At 40.9% G+C, this 20,304-nt stretch overlaps 1 protein-coding gene across 1 annotated transcript in view; it reads left to right on the forward strand.

The window, feature by feature from the left end:
* The window catches only part of prdm6 (PR domain containing 6), a gene marked incomplete at both ends in the record, with an annotated part of 48,696 nt that extends 31,130 nt beyond the window's left edge, over positions 1–17,566 (forward strand). Inside the window, 4 exons of the mRNA XM_084176629.1 lie at positions 1,850–2,192; positions 4,485–4,568; positions 14,647–14,823; positions 17,449–17,566. Of these exons, the coding sequence (XP_084032755.1) occupies positions 1,850–2,192; positions 4,485–4,568; positions 14,647–14,823; positions 17,449–17,566 (722 nt within the window). The remainder of the gene's footprint in view (positions 1–1,849; positions 2,193–4,484; positions 4,569–14,646; positions 14,824–17,448) is intronic.
* Positions 17,567–20,304: the final 2,738 nt, after the last annotated feature.

Consider the following 20,304-nt stretch of genomic DNA (forward strand, 5'->3'; position numbering starts at 1 on the left):
CAAGTTCTCCCACTTAAAAAGATGAGAGAGGCCTGTAATTTTCATCATAGGTACACGTCAACTATGACAGACAAAATGAGAAAAAAAAATCCAGAAATTCACATTGTAGGATTTTTTATGAATTTATTTGCTAATTATGGTGGAAAATAAGTATTTGGTCAATAACAAAAGTTTCTCAATACTTTGTTATATACCCTTTGTTGGCAATGACACAGGTCAAACGTTTTCTGTAAGTCTTCACAAGGTTTTCACACACTGTTGCTGGTATTTTGGCCCATTCCTCCATGCAGATCTCCTCTAGAGCAGTGATGTTTTGGGGCTGTCGCTGGGCAACACGGACTTTCAACTCCCGCCAAAGATTTTCTATGGCATTGAGATCTGGAGACTGGCTAAGCCACTCCAGGACCTTGAAATGCTTCTTACGAAGCCACTCCTTCGTTGCCCGGGCGGTGTGTTTGGGATCATTGTCATGCTGAAAGACCCAGCCACGTTTCATCTTCAATGCCCTTGCTGATGGAAGGAGGTTTTCACTCAAAATCTCACGATACATGGCCCCATTCATTCTTTCCTTTACACGGATCAGTCGTCCTGGTCCCTTTGCAGAAAAACAGCCCCAAAGCATGATGTTTCCACCCCCATGCTTCACAGTAGGTATGGTGTTCTTTGGATGCAACTCGGCATTCTTTGTCCTCCAAACACGACGAGTTGAGTTTTTACCAAAAAGTTATCTTTTGGTTTCATCTGACCATATGACATTCTCCCAATCCTCTTCTGGATCATCCAAATGCACTCTAGCAAACTTCAGACGGGGCCTGGACATGTACTGGCTTAAGCAGGGGGTCACGTCTGGCACTGCAGGATTTGAGTCCCTGGCGGCGTAGTGTGTTACTGATGGTAGGCTTTGTTACTTTGGTCCCAGCTCTCTGCAGGTCATTCACTAGGTCCCCCCGTGTGGTTCTGGGATTTTTGCTCACTGTTCTTGTGATCATTTTGACCCCACGGGGTGAGATCTTGCGTGGAGCCCCAGATCGAGGGAGATTATCAGTGGTCTTGTATGTCTTCCATTTCCTAATAATTGCTCCCAAGAGTTGATTTCTTCAAACCAAGCTGCTTACCTATTGCAGATTCAGTCTTCCCAGCCTGGTGCAGGTCTACAATTTTGTTTCTGGTGTCCTTTGACAGCTCTTTGGTCTTGGCCATAGTGGAGTTTGGAGTGTGACTGTTTGAGGTTGTGGACAGGTGTCTTTTATACTGATAACAAGTTCAAACAGGTGCCATTAATACAGGTAACGAGTGGAGGACAGAGGAGCCTCTTAAAGAAGAAGTTACAGGTCTGTGAGAGCCAGAAATCTTGCTTGTTTGTAGGTGACCAAATACTTATTTTCCAACATAATTTGCAAATAAATTCATTAAAAATCCTACAATGTGATTTTCTGGATTTTTTTTCCTCAATTTGTCTGTCATAGTTGACGTGTACCTATGATGAAAATTACAGGCCTCTCTCATCTTTTTAAGTGGGAGAACTTGCACAATTGGTGGCTGACTAAATACTTTTTTTCCCCACTGTATGTACGGAAATGTATTCAGTATAAAAGTTTTGTGATAATACAAATACTGTCATCAGACAAATACTGTCATAAGCTTCAAAGCATAATATTTTTCCAATGTCTTTATTTTCACTATTAAAACTCTGACCTTGGGTGAGAAATGTGAATTAGGAGTGTTACACCATTCCAGTTGTATAAGGTTGCTAAGGGACAACATCCTATCGGTATCCTCACATCACATGCTGATAGTGGTTTACATGACCATATGTTCCATCTTTTCTATTGTTGTTTTCCTCCTTTAGTGAATGTACCAACCACAGTCATGGAGGCCATGAGCAGACAAGAGACCCTGCAGCCGCTCAGTAAAACGGGCAAAGGCTTCTCGGTGGCCCTGCTGCGCTCCATGGTCTTCCCCCACTCGCCCTGCTCCAGAAGCTTCTCCCTGATGGACAAGGGCGGCCACACGGACTCCGGCTTCAACCAGATGAGCTCTAAGAACCAGCGAGTCCTAGCCAGCCCCACCTCCACCAGCCAGCTGAGCACCGAGTTCAGTGACTGGCACCTCTGGAAGTGCGGCCAGTGCTTTAAGACTTTCACGCAACGCATCCTGCTCCAGATGCACGTGTGCACACAGAACCCAGACAGGTAAGGTAACAGCCATCGAGTCATCTCATAATATGCATCATCATACTGCATGATATATCCTATTAGTCCCAGACTCTTATAGCCATTTAGGCATTCTTCTTGCTTTGTCAATTTTTCATTTCAGAATGTTCTGTTTCCATTGGGTTCATTGGGGAAATACAAAACACTGTTGCTATGCTATTGTATATAGTGTAGTGGTGAACGGGGTTGGTTGTCACACTTTTTACTCGTGTGTATTTCTCAGCACCAGTATATCGTACAAGACTCTTTTCTATATGAGGAGAAAGACCAAAGTCTTGGGTTGAAATGGGGACCCTTTTTATCCTCACATCTTATTCCAACATGGCGTTATAAGCCATCAAACACACTGTCCACTTGTGACAACCAGCCCCATCGTGGGGTTGGTTGTCACACAGTATGGGGTTGGTTGTCACAATGTTTGCTAGTAGCTTCTTCCTTTTGTAGCATAATATAGCATACAGTCTTAGAAATAGCCTTTCTTTGATCAAATTATATTTCTAACACAATTTAGCATTTTATGCCTTGATAATAACATGTCATTTTGAGTACATGTCTGTGTGTATGTGTGTGTTTGCACATGTATGTGTTGGGGTGTGACAGACAATATGTGTGTAAGAGTGAGGCAACGAAGGGAGCTCTTTATAGCACAAGCACAAAAGAGCTTGGGATTTTTACTGAATACTGGCTGTGACACTGTCCCCGAACAATATGGTTACAATGGGTTGGATTGTGACAAGGACATTTCCATGTAAAAGGCCCCATGAGCACTAACATAGGAGCACATCAAATTCCATGTCAAATGAAAGCTAATAAATAGTCTGGGCTATATTTTTGAGAAATTAAGGCATATATACTTTTTCCAACAATTTTCCATCCCAAAAAATGTGGAATAAGCAGGCTTTGTACTGTACTGAACTCTACTCTGCTGTGATGACCAAACCTGTGAAACGGGCATATATGATTGGTACAGATTTGGTCCGGACCCCCTCCCAATGCTAACTAAGATGGTGGTTACCACATGGCTTGACCTAGGTAACAGACAATTGTTCATGGATATTCCCAAAATTAAAACATTTACAAAGTACCAATATATATATATATAACTTTCACCTATGAAAAACTCAAATTCCCCTCACCTCAATGTTGTCATGCTGACATGAATTGACCAGGTGGTTGATTTCTTTCAAAGAATTCACACATTTTAACCTTTTCAATTATTACACAGAGCCATTTAGATTGGGAGTAATTAGCACTGTGACAACCAACCCCCGAGTGTCCCCTGTACTGTATCAGAAACAATTCATTGTCCCTATCAGTAATTTGCATGCCTATACATGTGGTCTTTCTCTGTCACAGTGGTTTCAGGGTTCAAATCCAGTGTGTAACATCTCCCAACTTAATTAAATACAGTGGGGGGGATGTATTGGACATTTTTGCTTAGCACAATTTTTCTTCAGAGCATACAAACCTATAAATCAGTTGCAGCTGTCACAAAGAAATACCTACCCTAACTGTGATGCGGAGGAAAACAGATGCCACTTATTCAATAAACTAATATTCATACAGAAGAAAAATGTTGCCTGGATACCCAGGAGTTGAAGTCAATATGAGCGTTTGTCAATACTCAACTTTATGACCCTGGGGTGCAGATAAAATTTAGCTGAACAAGGGAATCTGGATCTGTTGATATTTGGATGCACAGCCTTTGCACCTAGTAAATTACCCAATGCATCTGTTTAAAATGTTCTCGGCTGTGGTTTATGGGTTTTGGCTTATACATATTTATTGATGTTTAGTTTATATGTACATTTGGGGCAAAGATTAATTGCTGTAGTATATCAGCACTAGAAAAATCATTTTGCTGATCTATTTTGCTGACTGTTTTGCTGAGATCCTACAAAGGAGTGTCCGATAAGTTTTTCGTCTTTTTTCAGTCACTTGGAATGTATCCGTCAATTTTAGAGAAATACAGTATCTTTATGATAATATAGTAGATCAAGGAATAATGTGTTTCCGTTTACTTTGCTACTTATCCTTTCACTTAGTATTCAGCCTTCAGTATGTATCGATACTATTTATTAATATTTAATATCTACTAACAGAACAATACTGTACAGTATTACTTTAAGACATGAAGCATTTGAGGACAGTCTTTCACTTACCCAAATGAGGTGTGCAGTAACTATGAGCATTAATTTTATGTTTGTTCTTCTGCATTTCCAATGAACGATAGGGTGGTTACTGCTCAGGCTTTGTTTTTTCTGTTCTTAGGGCGAAAAGGCCAGGGATCGCCCTACTGAGAGTTTCAAATGGGAAAGAAGTGGTGGTCTGTAGCACAGAAGGGCCTCTACCTCAGTAAATAACGTTTCAATACTCTAATCAGCAATGAAAACTTGATATTCTAGTGTGGTTCTGTGTTGCTCAGTTGGTAGGGCATTGAGCTAGCAATGCCTAGATCGTGGGTTCGATTCCTGCTGAGCCACCCATATAAAAATGTATTAATTCACTGTTGTAAGTCACTTTGGAGAAAAGTGTCTGCTAAATGGCTGACTTTGTTGATACAGAGGATTATTCTGTTATTTTGTTGATAACTCTTGAGTCTAAAATGCGCTACTGGTTTGAGGTCTAAGGATTGCTATGGAAAATCAAGAGCATTGATATATACAGTATGTTGGGCGGTGTAGATAGTGGATGCGGCCCAAATGGGACCGTTCTGAGCTCTGGTCAAAAGTAGTGCACTGTACTGTATAGGGACTAGGGTGCCATTTGTGAAGCACCTTAGTTGTAGATTTAGATCATGCTGAGACGTCTATCAAACTTTAGCCCCACTAGCTGGGAGATTGTAAGATAATGTTATATTTATTTATGCATAAATGTAACATCTCCTGAATTGTAAAACAAGGGATAGTCACACAATTACTCAAAAGCAAAATAACTTTAAATAGCGTCTTTATACAGGTTACACAGAAAAAATCGGACCTCTCAAAAATTAAAATGAATGGCCCTCCCTTCAGCAAAATATATTTTACCTAAACCATCCCTGAACGCTTGAAAAAAAAAAAAAGTGACCCTCCCCTATACCCCAAATAATAATTACAACAAAGTGGATAGCAGAGAATATGTTTACTGTTTACCCTCACTTCTTAGACAGACCAGAGCCTTAGATATGCAGTTTTAAAGCTCTTCTTCGTCCTGTAAGCATTACAGGGCAACACAGGAATTTTGATAGCGCACAGGGCTGCGGGCCAGAAGGTTGTGGGTTAGCAGACAAGCGTGGACAAGAGTAAAGGTGGAAAGATCTCCTTTAAGCATTACATGAATCGATCATTGTATTTGCAGGTCCGAGAAAACATTTCCTTTTATAAACAGGTCATGCAATTCTATTTCACATATTTGCATAATATTTTTGAATACCACACAAATTACCGAAATTACAGGCTAAGAATGGACAGAGATAGGCCTATGTGTTTATCTTGTATTTCTCCAGTGCCAAATCAGTGTGACTTGTTTGCAACGAAACTGTCCCTGTTTACAAATAATTACATCTGAGATGTCATTAAGAATCTGAGCATGGTACTTTCAAAAGTTAGGCCTACCTTTCCACTCCAGACAGAGTAGGCCTACCGACGCAGAAAAATGTAAGCTTTAACTGCTGGCTACTCCTCTTCTGTGGCTTAACCCAACGAGAGAAGGTCACAAGTGTTTCCCTAAAAGCTGTCTGGGTTTAAACATCTCTGGTGACATAAATACATTAATTTATTGTCTCGTTCAGAGGTTGTAGCTCAGCCTCTGAATGTCAAATAAATTAAACAATGATATCCCCATATGCATCGGAGTCACGTCTTTCACGGGTATTTTACAGATTGTTTCTAGCATGAAGCATTGCGGACCAAAGCGCTGTTATAGATAACTTTATATAATCAGATCGGTTTTATTTTCTTCAATCTTAAGCTAACAAGGGGTAGGCCTGTGCTTTTTGCCATTTTATTTAATAAAAGGTAGGCCTATGGCATACCCTCTCATACCCCCTCAATTTGAGTCTTGGTTTTAACTTAACAGCCCTTCACTGACACAGAGGTAGGCTATTTAAAGAATGAATGGTGGGTGGAGGAATTGACCGACAAATCTATGGATATAGCAGCCCATAGCCTAATTTTGTCTTTCAAACAGGTAGGCCTAACTCTTATTTCTTAAATAGGAAGAAATAGGCTCTAACACAAAGCCCTCTTGTTGTTAGTAAATTAAAATGAAGATGGTTGAAATGAATTATGATTACTCAAATTTGCCTACTTTCAGCACCATGAGCTGTCCATTTCCGATTGATTGTGCCGCGGCTGCTGCTTCAAGTTTCAGCACCACAATGTAAGTTACTCGAATCTGGCTTATTGTGAGGTCAATAACTCAGATAAATAGGCCTACATCATGGGCAAACATTTCTAATCAAATAGATTATAGTAGTAGCAAGCTATCAAAGTTGACCTCCGGTCCTCCTCATCTTCGCGCTCTCCTTCTCAAACTGAACAGAACATAGGCTATAGGCTAGTCTGCACTTCCTAGCCTATATGCTATGGATCATTTCATTGAGACCACACTAAATAGCCTATTGGCGTACTTGATATTGCGCACCCAGAGGAGAATCAGAAATGAGGGGCGGTATCGGGCACACATCGATTTATAGCCTAATATGCAACTAATTCTAAAACATTGAGAAATGTAGACATTTTATCAATTACATGACCCTCCCCTGGACTAGATGATAAAATAAAAGACTAAACCCTCCCCTTGACTGAAATTGAAAAAGCATGACCCTCCCCCATTTTCCTCCAGGTACCCATTATGTAAATGTCGATCCTAAAGGGAGACCGGGGTTGGTTGTCACAGTGCTTATTACTCCCCAGTGCTTATTCATCTAAATGGCGCTGTGTAATAATTTTAAGGTTAACGTGTGAATTCTTTGAAAAAACTCATCCACCTGGTTTATTCGTGTCAGTATGACAAGACGTTCAGGTGAGGGGAATTTGTGTTTTTCATAGGTGAAAGCAAAAATAAAATATTGGTATTTTCTTTGTAAATGTTTGAATTTTGGGAGTGTCCATGAACAATTACGTTTGTTGAAAAGAGGAAAGGGAGAGCTATATTTCAACCTTTTTCTGAGTTCCTAGGTTAAGCCATGTGGTAACTAGCATCTTAATTAGCATGGTCGGGGATGGTTGTCACATGGAATGTGGGGTTGGTTGTCACAATAAACTCCATTATAAAAATGTTTGGGGTTGGTTGTAGGCAATTCCATTGTAACAGAATGATGGTAACAGAATGACATCATGGGTCCCTGATCTGTACTATACAGAAATACATAATTACGAATGTCATTCTATTCATGGTGATGTATCCTGAATAGGTACACAAGGTAGAAACATTTAGAACCTCCTTTGCATATTTGGGTATTATTCTATACACTGCCTATTATTCTAATGAGCTCCGCCCCCCAAACAAGACCCTATTTGGTTGGTCTGGACCAAATCTGTACTAATCATAGATGTCTATGTTTCACAGGTTTGGACATCACATTACAGCACAGTAAAGCACAGTAGAGCACAGTAGAGTGGAATAGAATACAGTGCAGTAGAGGGCAGTACAGAAAATTATACTGTACTCTAGTGTGCTATACTGTACTAAACTGTACTGAACTCTAATCTACTGTACTTTATTGTACTTTATTGTACTGAACTATACTGTACTGTTTTCGAAGACCCCTTTCCATCTGTTTTGACCAGAAATCATTGCCTTTGCTTATTCCTCATTAGGAGGAAACATTGTTGAAAAATGTATATATGCCTTAATTTCTCAAAAATATAGCCTAGACTCTTAGCTGTCATTTGACACGAAATTTGATGTGCTCCTGTGTTAGTGCTCATGGGGCCTTTTACATGGAAATGCCCATTTCACAATCCTACCCATTGTAACCATATTGTTCAGGGACATTGCCACTGCCAGTATACAAAAAATCCCAAGCTCTTTTGTGCTTGTGCTATAAAGAGCTCCCTTCGTTGCCTTCCTCTCAAGCCCAAATCACATGGAGAGACGCCGTCAACAGTGTCAAAATGTGCACGCGAGAGTAGAGAGCGTCAATTCACATACACTGCGTAGCGTATGCCAACTTAATTGTCAGGAGAATCCATAATGAACAGTTGTATTTGTTATGTTCGCTATGTAGCCCTTGTGAATTATGGTTGTGTTTTCCTTTTGACTCACCTTATACTGTATGTCCTATGGAGCCACTGTACCTGCCTGTTCTAAACAGTTACGTTAGCTCAGGAACGTGAGCATAGTTGTAGCTAATACACCCGAGCAGTTTATAAAGAATTTAGCTAGTCTCGTTCTTTCCGTATTCTCTCTTGAATTCGGATTTCCTCAAGTTTTCCAGCCGTAGCCTGCCTAGGCTATATGACTGTTATCAAAATGAACACAGGTAGGCATAATGTTGTTGTTTTCAAATATGTATTATTGACACTTTTTAACTATAGATGTCACTATTCCAGACGTAACAATTCACAAACGGTCTATTTTCTGGCAATTTATCCGCTAATTTTATCAGCATTTCTTTGCGTAGCCGCATAGACATGAGAAAAATAGACTTGCTTTTTAATTTGATGCGCTATGGCGCCGTTGACGCACCCGGCCAGTCTGTTTGTTTCTCATTCACTACCGCGCATTCTAATTCCAGCGTGTACACAGTCGTTCACGGGCATAAAAAATATGCTTTTCATTTGATTTGGGCTTCACACACATTTTTTCTGTCACACAACCACACGCATGTGCAAACACGCATTCACGAAATGTACTCGATGTCATATTTTGTTAGTAACATCGTTCTATCAAAGAAAGGCTATTTCTAAGACTCTGTATGCTATTTTGCTTTTTTTCCTGTTACAGAAGGAATAAGATGCTAGCAAACATTGTGACAACCAACCCCATACTGTGTGGACAGAGTGTGTTTGATGGCTTATAAGAGTCCATTAAGATATACTGGTGCTGAGAAATACACACAAGTAAAAAGTGTGACAACCAACCCGGACTCCCCTACTGACCTGGAGTGTGGGATAGCTCAAAAATGGATATACAGTGCCTTCGGAAAGTATTCAGACCCCTTTTTTTTGTGTGACTTTTTCCACATGTTACGTTACAGCCTTATTCTAAAATGGATTAAAAAATAATAATCCTCAGCAATCTACACACAATACCCCATAATGACAAAGCAAAAACAGATTTTTAGAAATTTTTGCAAATGGATTATAAATAAAAAATATACCTTATTTACATAAGTATTCAGACCCTTTGCTATGAGACTCGAAATTGAGCTTAGGTGCATCCAGTTTCCATTGATCATACTTGAGATGTTTTCACAACTTGATTGGAGTCCACCTGTGGTAAATTTAATTGATTGGACATGATTTGGAAACGCACACACCTGTCTATATAACGTCCCACAGTTGACAGCGCATGTCAGAGCAAAAACCAAGCCATGAGGTCGAAGGAATTGTCTGTAGAGCTCAGAGACCGTATTGTGTCGAGGCACAGATCTGGGGAAGGGTACAAAAAAAGATCTGCAGCATTGAAGGTCCCCAAGAACACAGTGGCTTCCATCATTCTTAAATGGAAGAAGTTTGGAACCACCAAGTCTCTTCCTAGAGCTGGCCCCTGGCCAAACTGAGCAATCGGGGGAGAAGGGCCTTGGTCAGGGAGGTGACCGAGAACCCGATGGTCACTCTGACAGACCTCTAGAATTCCTCTGTGGAGATGGGAGGACCTTTCAGAAGGTCAACCATCTCTGCAGCACTCCACCAATCAGGCCTTTATGGTAGAGTGGCCAGACGGAAGCCACTCCTCAGTAAAAGGCACATGACAGCCCGCTTGGAGTTTGCCAAAAGGCACCTAAAGACTCTCAGACCATGAGAAACAAGATTATCTGGTCTGATGAAACCAAGATTGAACTCTTTGGCCTGAATGCCAAGCATCACGTCTGGAGGAAACCTGGCACCATCCCTACGGTGAAGCATGGTGTTGGCAGCATCATGCTGTGGGGATGTTTTTAAGGGGCAGGGACTGGGAGACTAGTCAGGATCGAGGCAAAGATGAACAGAGCAAAGTACAGAGAGATATTTGATTAAAACCTGCTCCAGAGCGCTCAGGACCTCAGACTGGGGGCGAAGGTTCACCTTCCAACAGGACAACGACCGTAAGCACACAGCCAAGACAATGCAGGAGTGGCTTTGAGAGAAGTCGCTGAATGTCCTTGAGTGGCCCAGCCAGAGCCCGGACTTGAACCCGATCGAACATCTCTGGAGAGACCTGAAAATAGCTGTGCAGCAACGCTCCCCATCCAACCTGACAGCGCTTGAGAGGACCTGCAGAGAAGAATGGGTGAAACTCCCCAAATACAGGTGTGCCAAGCTTGTAGCGTCATACCCAAGAAGACTCGAGGATGTAATCGCTGCCAAAGGTGCTTCAACAATGTACTGAGTAAAGTGTCTGAATACTTATGTAAATTTGTCATTTCTAAAGAACTGTTTTTGCTTAGTCATTATGGGGTATTGTGTGTAGATTGATAAGGGAAAAAAACACTAATACATTTTAGAATAAGGCTGTAACCTAAAAAAAATGTAGAAAAAGTCAAGGGGTCTGAATACTTTCTGAATACACTGTATAAACTTAGTTTCATCCCACCAGATGAAGACCTGGGCCCGTATTCACAAAACATCTCAGAGTAGGAGTGCTGCTCTGTTATCAGGTCCCCCTGTCCATATTAACTATGATCTAAATAGAAAAACTGATCCTAGATCAACACATCTACTCTGAGACGCTTTGTGAATACGGGCCTTGGTCCTTGCTGTCTTTGAGAGATATAATTTGGCAAACAGTCCCCACCACCACCACTTTCAGAGGGCTCCGGGGTGAAGTATCCCCTAGGTACCGATCTAGGATCAGTTTTCTCTTCCCTAACCATTAGTGGGGAAAATGCAAAACTGACCCAAGATCAGCATCTAGGGGCAACTTCACCCCACACCTTTTAAGCTCAGAAGAGCCCTGCAGATGTTGCTTCCCCATAGCTTTGCGCCGGTTTGTCCGTCTGTTGATAACAAGGGATATACGAGTCACTTGCTTCATTGCAATTCTGCTGAACAGTAATATTTTCAATATAAACAGTATCATGCTACTTTTTCCATTGGGTCATATTTTGGAACAGTTGGCACAACACAATGGTTAGACTATGAAAAAGTGCTGTCCTCATCCACCAATTTAGTTTATCATCTAAATCCTATCCTTCACTCATAAACCCGATTTAAGCTTTCAACTGGTGCAATAAAATACAATACAACCTTTATGTGAGATCTTTGTTTTTTTCCCTGCTCATTTGATTACCATGATTGGTTGACGAGGGGCATTATCTCAACACTAGAATTTAATAGATTGATCAATACATGGAAACTAAGACCTTGTGTGTGTAGTGTAGATATTTTCTGTGGAGTGATTTTCTAAACCATTGATTATGTATTGACGTGTTCAAAACCAAGATATATATATATATATATACAGTGAGGGAAAAAGGTATTTGATCCCCTGCTGATTTTGTACGTTTGCCCACTGACAAAGAAATGATCAGTCTATAATTTTAATGGTAGGTTTATTTGAACAGTGAGAGACAGAATAACAACAAAAAAATCCAGACAAACGCATGTCAAAAATGTTATAAATTGATTTGCATTTTAATGAGGGAAGTAAGTATTTGACCCCCTCTCAATCAGAAAGATTTCTGGCTCCCAGGTGTCTTTTATACAGGTAACGAGCTGAGATTAGGAGCACACTCTTAAAGGGAATGCTCCTAATCTCAGTTTGTTACCTGTATAAAAGACACCTGTCCACAGAAGCAATCAATCAATCAGATTCCAAACTCTCCACTATGGCCAAGACCAAAGACCTCTCCAAGAATGTCAGGGACAAGATTGTAGACCTACACAAGGCTGGAATGGGCTACAAGACCATTGCCAAGCAGCTTGGTGAGAAGGTGACAAGTTGGTGCGATTATTCGCAAATGGAAGAAACACAAAAGACCTGTCAATCTCCCTCGGCCTGGGGCTCCATTCAAGATCTCACCTCGTGGAGTTGCAATGATCATGAGAATGGTGAGGAATCAGCCCAGAACTACACGGGAGGATCTTGTCAATGATGTCAAGGCAGCTGGGACCATAGTCACCAAGAAAACAATTGGTAACACACTACGCCGTGAAGGACTGAAATCCTGCAGCGCCCGCAAGGTCCCCCTGCTCAAGAAAGCACATATACATGCCCATCTGAAGTTTGCCAATGAACATCTGAATGCTTCAGAGAACTGGGTGAAAGTGTTGTGGTCAGATGAGACCAAAATGGAGCTCTTTGGCATCAACTCAACTCGCCATGTTTGGAGGAGGAGGAATGCTGCCTATGACCCCAAGAACACCATCCCCACCGTCAAACATGGAGGTGGAAACATTGTGCTTTGGGGGTGTTTTTCTGCTAAGGGGACAGGACAACTTCACCGCATCAAAGGGACGATGGACGGGGCCATGTACCGTCAAATCTTGGGTCGTGGATGGGTATTCCAGCATGACAATGACCCAAAACACACGGCCAAGGCAACAAAGGAGTGGCTCAAGAAGAAGCACATTCAGGTCCTGGAGTGGCCTAGCCAGTCTCCAGACCTTAATCCCATAGAAAATCTGTGGAGGGAGCTGAAGGTTCGAGTTGCCAAACGTCAGCCTCGAAACCTTAATGACTTGGAGAAGATCTGCAAAGAGGAGTGGGACAAAATCCCTCCTGAGATGTGTGCAAACCTGGTGGCCAACTACAAGAAACGTCCGATTGCCAACAAGAGTTTTGCCACCAAGTACTAAGTCATGTTTTGCAGAGGGGTCAAATACTTATTTCCCTCATTAAAATGCAAATCAATTTATAACATTTTTGACATGCGTTTTTCTGGATTTTTTTGTTGTTATTCTGTCTCTCACTGTTCAAATAAACCTACCATTAAAATTATAGACTGATCATTTCTTTGTCAGTGGGCAAACTTACAAAATCAGCAGGGGATAAAATACTTTTTTCCCTCACTGGGGTTTCTTCTTATAAATGTAAGTTATCTCACTGGAGAATAACTGTTAGTTGCTGAGAGACAGAGCTTTACACAGTCCTGTATTGTTTGGAAATAATAGATATGTCTCATTAAGAAATTGATGGAACAAAAACAGATCCCAAGAAGTAAATCATTTGATCCAAATTATTCCAAATAATCTCAAATTGTTATATAGACTTTAGATTATAGACACATTATTTATTATTTACATAAGCAATTAATTGAATATCAAGCAATCAATCAGTGACCTGTTAATCTGTTGGAAACCTGAACAATTACTTTCATATAAGTATTTGTGTGTACATTATTTTTTCCTTTGTTATTGTGCGTATGTGCATGCGTGCTTGGCCCTGCAGAGGCTCCCTGTGTTGTGATGGAGGTGTTTATCTGTGGGGCTCTCCCAGGCTCACTGCTGTAATAAACAATAACCTGACATTAATCACACGGCGCGGCCCTAATAAATAATATCCACACATTAATCACATTAAAGTATTCACAATCAATGCACCTTCTCATAGAAAAACCTCCAAATAAATTGTGGTCTAAGTCACTGAGGCATACTTTATAGAATGGGACTGATAAATGAATAGAACCCCGACGGTATTGCAGCTTTATGTGGAAAACTGCAAGTGAGAATTTCTCCTCTTTCTCCTTTTTTTGCTCGTATTACTTTTTTCCCCTGCATAATACCACTAGATATGGCTTCTGATTCACAGAATATGCATTGTTTATATTGCCTATTTAACAACAAAATAGACAACATTGTTCCTAACTTCTGCACACGTATCATCTTGTGTTAGCCTAGAGTTTAACAGCACGTCTAAAATCACACCATCTAATTGATGCAATCATTGTCATTAGCTAAAGGGAGTAATAACTTTGTCCTGGATGGTTTGTCTTCTGAAGGAATCATGTGATTGATGGCACAGTTGAATAGTCAATTAGTCTAATTACACCTTTAAGAGCATTTCTTTGTGGCCTCTGTCAATAAATGTGTGATTTGTCATCATGCCCCACTTATTCATTGGGATCACTGTGAGAATTAGCAAAGATCATTAGAGCGCTACATGCAGATAGGAACCACAGACAGAAGGAAGCAGAGAAACCCAACTATACCTAATGTTGCCATTATGTTTCCAGTATGTTGTGCACACATTGATAGATGGCCGAGTCATGAACTGGGGCCACATGGTTGATGAGGGTCATGCTGCCATGGTAACGGGAGCGTGGTGTCCCTCTCTAACCCTCTGTGTGTGTGTGTGTCTGCAGACCTTACCAGTGTGGACACTGCTCCCAGTCCTTCTCTCAGCCGTCGGAGCTGCGCAACCATGTCGTCACTCACTCCAGCGACCGGCCCTTCAAGTGTGGCTATTGTGGTCGGGCGTTTGCAGGAGCCACCACTCTCAACAACCACATCCGGACCCACACTGGGGAGAAGCCATTCAAGTAAGTAACAGTGAGTACCATTGCTTCCTCCAATGACACCATTACAGAAAGCACAATGAATGTTTACGATACACTGTCTGTACTCCTATTGTCGCCCCCACCATTGCCCACCGTGTCTGAAAAGGCCTGTGATAGTTGAATACTGACACACACTAACACTTAGGGTTAGCACACACTCAGGGCCAGAAGACACTTATTAGAGGACGCCAAAGGTTTCACAATGCCTACATTGTAAAAAAATAAAATAATAAACACTTCAACTGCACTGCCATTTGAAATATTTACTCACCTCTTTTTGAGTGTATCTCAGTGGCAAGGCTGTATTTGAAAGTGGAGTCCATCTCTGCTACAGCACATATATCACAAAGCATAGGTATTGTTCTGTCATAGGCCTCTTAGCGAAAGCATTCCCAGTTAACACATTTTGGTTCCCAGAACGTCCCGGGAACTTTTTATTTATTTTTGGGAAGGGAGGGGAACGTTTCCTGGACGTTGTAAGGTTATTTTTTCAAATAACCAAAGGAGAACCTTTAGGGAAAGTTACGAACAATGTTCTGTGTTAGCTGGGCTCTGGCATGCCAGATGCCTCCCCATATCTCTGCCTGTCTTATTGATGCTGTTGGAGATGCACACTAGATTTATGTAAATAATTGAGCAAGTTAAAGGCTCACACCGGCTAATAGATTTCTGTTAATCTAATGGATGTTAAATACATGTGACCTTGTTGACTCTAAAGCATAAACAAATGCTATTGGAACGGTCACCGTAAAGCCAACATTGGCTTTAATACAGTCACATATTATATTACCCGGTCCTATAATAAGACATTGTAAATGCCTTATTACTGTGCAATTAACTCTATTAAATTAAGTGAGATAAGTATGTTATGATTTCATACTGTATTCCGCTCTTACACAATAACAAAGCAAGAACCGTTTCTACTAGTAAGTACAGTAGGACTGCTTGATATAAGTATCAACATTTACATGATTGCCAGGACAGCAGTATTGACATTATATGAGCTTATCCAACTATATTGAATGTTCATTTTATAGATACAGGTAACTGCCAAAATAAAGGAAACACCAACATAGTGTTCAATGTGCCTTTGCATAGATTCTACAAATGTCTGGAACCCTATTGGAGGGATGCAACACCATTCTTCTACAAGAAATTCCATCATTTGGTGTTTTGTTGATGGTGGTGGAAAACGCGGTCTCAGGCGCCACTCCAGAATCTCCCATAAGTGTTCAATTGGGTTGAGATCTGGTAACTGAGACACACACACCCTGTAAACACCCTATGCTCCTTTGAGACCCCTCTTTCAAAGTCACTGAGATCTCTTCTTCTAGCCATGGTAGCCAAAATAATGGGCAACTGGGAATTTTTATACATGACCCTAAGCATGATGGGATGTTAATTGCTTAATTAACTCAGGAACCACACCTGTGTGGAAGCACCTGCTTTCAATCGACTTTTTATCCCTCAAGTGTTTCCTTTATTTTTGGCAGTTACCTGTATATCAGTGCAGGGATCCATAGTCTTTCGCTAGCTTGAAACTGGGATGAAATTGAATTTACAGCGGCTACTGTCCTCTCATCAATATAGATAATAATTCCCACCAGATTGTCACCATGTAGCCAGGGACGGTGGTGTGAAAAGGTGGCCGACCAATCAAGTAACGAATCAGCTTTCTAATAAGCAATCAGTGATATACAAATGTGTCATCAGCACTTCAAATGCTCCAGAGAGGAAGAGGCGCACAAAGACGTTAATGAAGACACCACAGTAATCTTTAGCTAATCAATAGGGGCTGAGTTATTTTCATTGAGCTGATATGCTTGATAGATTAAAGCTGGCATTTTCTGTTTGTCAGGAATGCTCACGTCTTTTCTACAGCAAAACGTCACTAAACGAATTCCGTGCAGTCTGCAACTTTGGCCCTTTCACTGGCTCTACTTTTACCTTAGTTTTACTGAATTTGCTTTGTGCCTAAGAGGACATTACCGCATATCTACCGCTTTTTACTGTTAGCAGATTGACAAACGGGTGCATCCTTGTCACATAATCTGGAAGACTTGATAGTAGAAGGATCTAGTTTACTGAAAGGGGTGATTCTCACAAATTGCTATGATGTAACTAATGATTAGATACAGTTAGTAGAACAGAATGCTATAAGAAGCTGTCCTTACAGAATTACTGCTCTAGACACCAAGCCCCCTAGCCAAGTGCATTAGCAGCACCCAGCCCTCTACATTGCACACGGTCCATTCTTTCTGAGCTGCTAAACACAATACTTCAGGAGAGGCTCTCTTTGATAGCCGGCCTACCGAAAATCTCTTTTTGTTCTCTATCTACTGGAAGTGACAATGATGCGCGCCTTATCTAGACAGGCCCCTCGAGGTGGACCCCCTCCTCTGAGATTATTGACAGGGCCCAATGTTGGGAGGCATTGGGGCCTTCGCCCATCATCGGCATCAAGGCCAGAGGACTAGGCTCCAATTACAGCCCTCTGGCCCAGTCAGATTCCCAGCCACTTTGGAGTGTCAGTTGCCATTAGGGTGCCGAGTGATGAGGTGGCATGTGCGGCTGGCCTCTCTGAGTCGTTTTGTGTTGTGTGTTCAGGTGTGAGCGGTGCGACAGGAGCTTCACGCAGGCCACCCAGCTCAGCAGACACCAGCGGATGCCCAACGAGTGCAAGCCCATCAGCGGCGAGAGCAGCGAATCAATCGAGGTGGATTAGCTGATTGACTGGCCGGAATTAAACTGCAAGGAAAATCATGATTAAATGTCACGGACACTTAAACAAAACCAAAGATTTCCTCTGAGAAACTCTCAATCAGCCCCAGAAAACCAAAAGCAGTAATAAAATAAGTAAGATGTTAAGAGATATTGATCTTGGCACAGAAAAGGGACCAGGAAGGGGAGGATGGGGGAGGGGATGTTTGGGGGAGGTGGAGTTGTTGAAAGGGGGAGAAACAATTATTTATTTATGACTGGGGAGTTATGGTTCTCAAAGAAGACCTGAAACTGGGACAGCAAAAAATACCAAAAATGTCCACTATATGTAGCTCTATATCTCAGTTGTCTTATTCTTTGTATCCTAATACCAAAGGGAAAGGACTGTTGGGGGGAACGGAGAGGGTAGAACATGCCTCTACTGAGAATGCACAATTTCTCTTAAATTGCACCATGAAGCATGATTTAGGAGGGGACTGTGTTTCCACCACAAAAATAAACTATCCACAGTATGAATTGTGAAAACTAAATTATATTTCTAATTTCTATTGCTTCTATTGCTCTCATGTCATGCTTCGGGCACTTTTAATAATGATTATTTAATTGTTTCAGTTCAATCTGATGCTCCTAAATATAAGAATGGAGACTATTTGAATATTAATTTCTTGTAAAAAACAAAAGACTAAATCTTCAGATTCTTGTTATTCAATGTAAAACTGATAGTTGGCAGATTAAAATAGACATTTTGTCCAGAAAAGGAAGATGTTTTTTCATGGCATTTATTAAGAAACTACTGTATTTCAGGGCAAGCATTTCTTTTAGATCCAGGCTGGAAATCAGTCATATCTGGTTTGTCCTTAATCTCAACATATCAGTTATATCTGGTATAAATTTGTCACAGGCACAATTGTAAGCTCTCCTATATCTGTTCAATGGTGACATTAATTTTAAGATTCAAGGGCAAACTACATCATGATTTGAAACGATGTGCTGCATTTTTTTTACATTGTTATTGTGATTGTTTTGTTAGGACTTACATTGCGTAGTAAAACTATTTCATTTTCATGCAATTTTGGATGTACATAGTGTCATAACGATACACTTCTAACAGGTGAGGAAAAGCACGACAAACCCCAAAGAGGTTTGAGCCTGAAATTAGAGCATTAGGAATGGATTAACTTTGAGACCAAGCCATCAGACATGTTGATGCAAATCTTATCAAATCACACTGGTTTATTGCTGTATTATTATGGACCTAATGATTTGAGTTGAAATAAGCAAAGCAATTTCAATCAGATTAAAAGAAGAAACGTGTATGATAATCATCAGCTCCACTGTATATGACTGGGATCATCAACTAGATTCAGCCGCGGGCCGATTATTTTTCTTGAGCGGATGGTCAGGGGGCCGGAACATAATTACAAATTATTTGTAGACCGCAAGAAGCCCAAACAGATATAATATTGCTTACATTTGTATACGATCACATATCTATCTATTATGCGTGGGAATACTTTGGAACAGATTCGAAAAATGTAAATCACAGAGCTGATTTGCTGGTGTTTTTAGTCTTTTGTGTCAGAACTTGGGGGTTAAATAAAATCACCCGCGGCCATCCAGTTGGGGAACCCTGGTATATGAGAAAGACTTCTGCAAAGTGTGTTAAACTCTGACTTTTCAACATTTGGACGCTTGTTTGCATGATTTCAGCCTTTCCCTTTTCTTTTATATAAAAAAAGGGCTCGAACCAAACCATTCCTCTGTAGAAATTAAAACAGTGACCCAGTTTTGAATATTATCAATAATTCTATTGATGGTTTATTAATTGCTTCTTAATATTTTTTTACTTTTGTGAATGTTTGTCATTTGTATATCAAATCACTATCATTATATTACACTTAACTCCTATCACAGGTATAAACAGTTTATAGATGTAAAGGTATTGAACTTTGAACAAACAATATCCCTGCTGTTGCCCTAAGAATTAGTAGTATTATTTTAGTACTTAAAAAAATGCCTGTGATATTTTATGGAGGACAATGTGCTATACTATTCCAAAACAAATAACATTGAAGTAGGTTTTGAACATGGTTTTTGAAAAATGGCAAATCGTGTCTGAAAACACGATCCATCACTTCCAGCCATCACAAACCAGAAAGTCTGAAATATTCTGTTTTTTCATCCATGAGTTTCCTGTCACTTGATGTTTGTTCTTTACAAAGAGAGTCTGTGTGTGTTTGTGTGCGTGTTGGACATAGCGTTTTCTTGGAGGGGCTCAGATTCATCTTAGCAGGCGGTGATGTATCAGTGTGTCCGCAGGGCGTGCTCCCTGCCCATGGCCCCTGCGTTGTGTGTCTGTAAGGTCACGTCCCACAGCGCCGCTGGTTCTAGTGCGCGGGCAGCTGTCGAGAGGTTATGGATCTGACCCGGAGAACATGAACTCCTCTTGCTCACACCGCCCCTGATTTATTAGGCCGTCCATACACCTTTCAAGCATGGCCCTTTTTTTTCTCAAGCCCTGGCTCAAATCGTCAAGTAAAAACAGAATTCAAAGCAGCTTTTTCAATAAACCTATCCACAAGTCTTTCCCCCTTCAGCAATGTGTGGGTGTTGCTGCTCTGAGACCTGTGCTGCTGTTAAAGAGAGCCTTTCACATGACTGAGTCAGGGTAAAACTTTCATTTCCCATGTTGTCCATGCCACTCAAACAGAACATGTAAATGATTTGCAATGCTTATTTTGG

Source organism: Coregonus lavaretus (assembly GCF_964263955.1).
Source record: "Coregonus lavaretus genome assembly, chromosome: 14".
In the NCBI taxonomy this organism is placed as follows: Eukaryota; Metazoa; Chordata; class Actinopteri; order Salmoniformes; family Salmonidae; genus Coregonus; species Coregonus lavaretus.